The sequence below is a fragment of the Nestor notabilis genome, unplaced genomic scaffold, assembly GCF_000696875.1.
Source record: "Nestor notabilis isolate BGI_N333 unplaced genomic scaffold, ASM69687v1 scaffold31878, whole genome shotgun sequence".
NCBI lineage: Eukaryota > Metazoa > Chordata > Aves > Psittaciformes > Psittacidae > Nestor > Nestor notabilis.
The window spans coordinates 1-1,162 of record NW_009939214.1 but is presented as its reverse complement, the minus strand read 5'-3'; the positions used below and the strand labels follow the sequence as shown (position 1 = coordinate 1,162).

At 57.3% G+C, this 1,162-nt stretch overlaps 1 protein-coding gene across 1 annotated transcript in view; it reads left to right on the top strand.

Annotated features, from left to right (window-relative positions):
• FDPS (farnesyl diphosphate synthase) overlaps positions 1 to 869 on the top strand; it is a gene marked incomplete at its 5' end in the record, with an annotated part of 1,652 nt that extends 783 nt beyond the window's left edge. The window contains 3 exons of the mRNA XM_010019740.1: positions 150 to 227; positions 304 to 438; positions 669 to 869. Coding sequence (XP_010018042.1) covers positions 150 to 227; positions 304 to 438; positions 669 to 869 — 414 coding nt within the window. The remainder of the gene's footprint in view (positions 1 to 149; positions 228 to 303; positions 439 to 668) is intronic.
• Between the last annotated feature and the right edge of the window lie 293 nt (positions 870 to 1,162).

The window sequence follows — 1,162 nt, the reverse complement described above, 5'->3', positions numbered from 1 at the left end:
CTGTGGCTGCTGCCATGTACATGGTGAGTCTTTGGTCGCTGTCTTAGGACTTGCTCTTGCTGTCAAGAAGGGCAGGAGCTTTGGGAGATGGGAAAGGGTGGAGGGCAGGTACTGCAAGGCTTCATTCATTCTTTTCCCCCCCTTCTTAGGCTGGTATTGACAGCAAGGAGGAGCATGACAATGCCAAAGCCATCTTGCTGGAGATGGGTGAATTCTTTCAGATCCAGGTAGGTGGTGGCTCCCTGTCCCTTAGTGCTTGTAAGATGCTGGTTGTGGCACTCACGTGTTTCCATCTCTATATAGGATGATTACCTAGACTGTTACGGAGACCCGGCGCTGACAGGGAAGGTTGGCACTGATATCCAGGACAATAAGTGCAGCTGGCTGGTGGTGCAGTGCCTGAATCGGGTCACACCAGAGCAAAGGCAGATCCTGGAGGTAACGCTACCAGGTTCACAACCCCCTGAAGGAGGGGAGATGTGGGGTAGAGGGGGTCTAGTGCCCTGTTGTACACCCTGCAGCGCTGCTCTCCTGCTGCCTGGTTGGTGTGAGAGGTTGGAGGCAGTAGCAGGGAGGACAAGAGGTGACTCCTGATACTCCTTGAAGGAGCAGCTATGGCAGTGGCCAGATGCTGGACCTCAGCCTGACTTGGCCTGGTATCTCCTCAGGAGAACTATGGCTGTAAGGAACCCGAGAAGGTGGCAAAGGTGAAGGAGCTCTATGACACTCTGGGCATGAGGGCTGCTTTCCAAGAGTACGAGGAGAGCAGCTACCAGCGCCTGCAGGAGCTGATCAGGACCCCCAGCCACCACCTGCCCAAGGAGATCTTCCTTGGCCTAGCTCAGAAGATCTACAAGCGGCAGAAGTGATGGTGGGGCTGCCCCTTGACTGCTTGGCCTTTGCTAAAGGGGGCTGGTGGCCGTTGGTGTCTACCCCCGGCTGGGACTGGTGCCTGCCCCACTGTCCCGTGAGGCTCCTGCAGTGGGGCGGGGTCCGGGGCTGGTTGCAGCCCGGGTTTGGGGGCAGGGGGGTTTGAATCGCATTTGTCAATAAACGTTAAGTTATTGATTATCCATGGCCATAAACGTTCCGTTACTGCGGCCGCATCGCTGCCGGGTGTTGCCTGGAGCCGGGGCTGGATGGGGCGGGCACACGCGGCTCC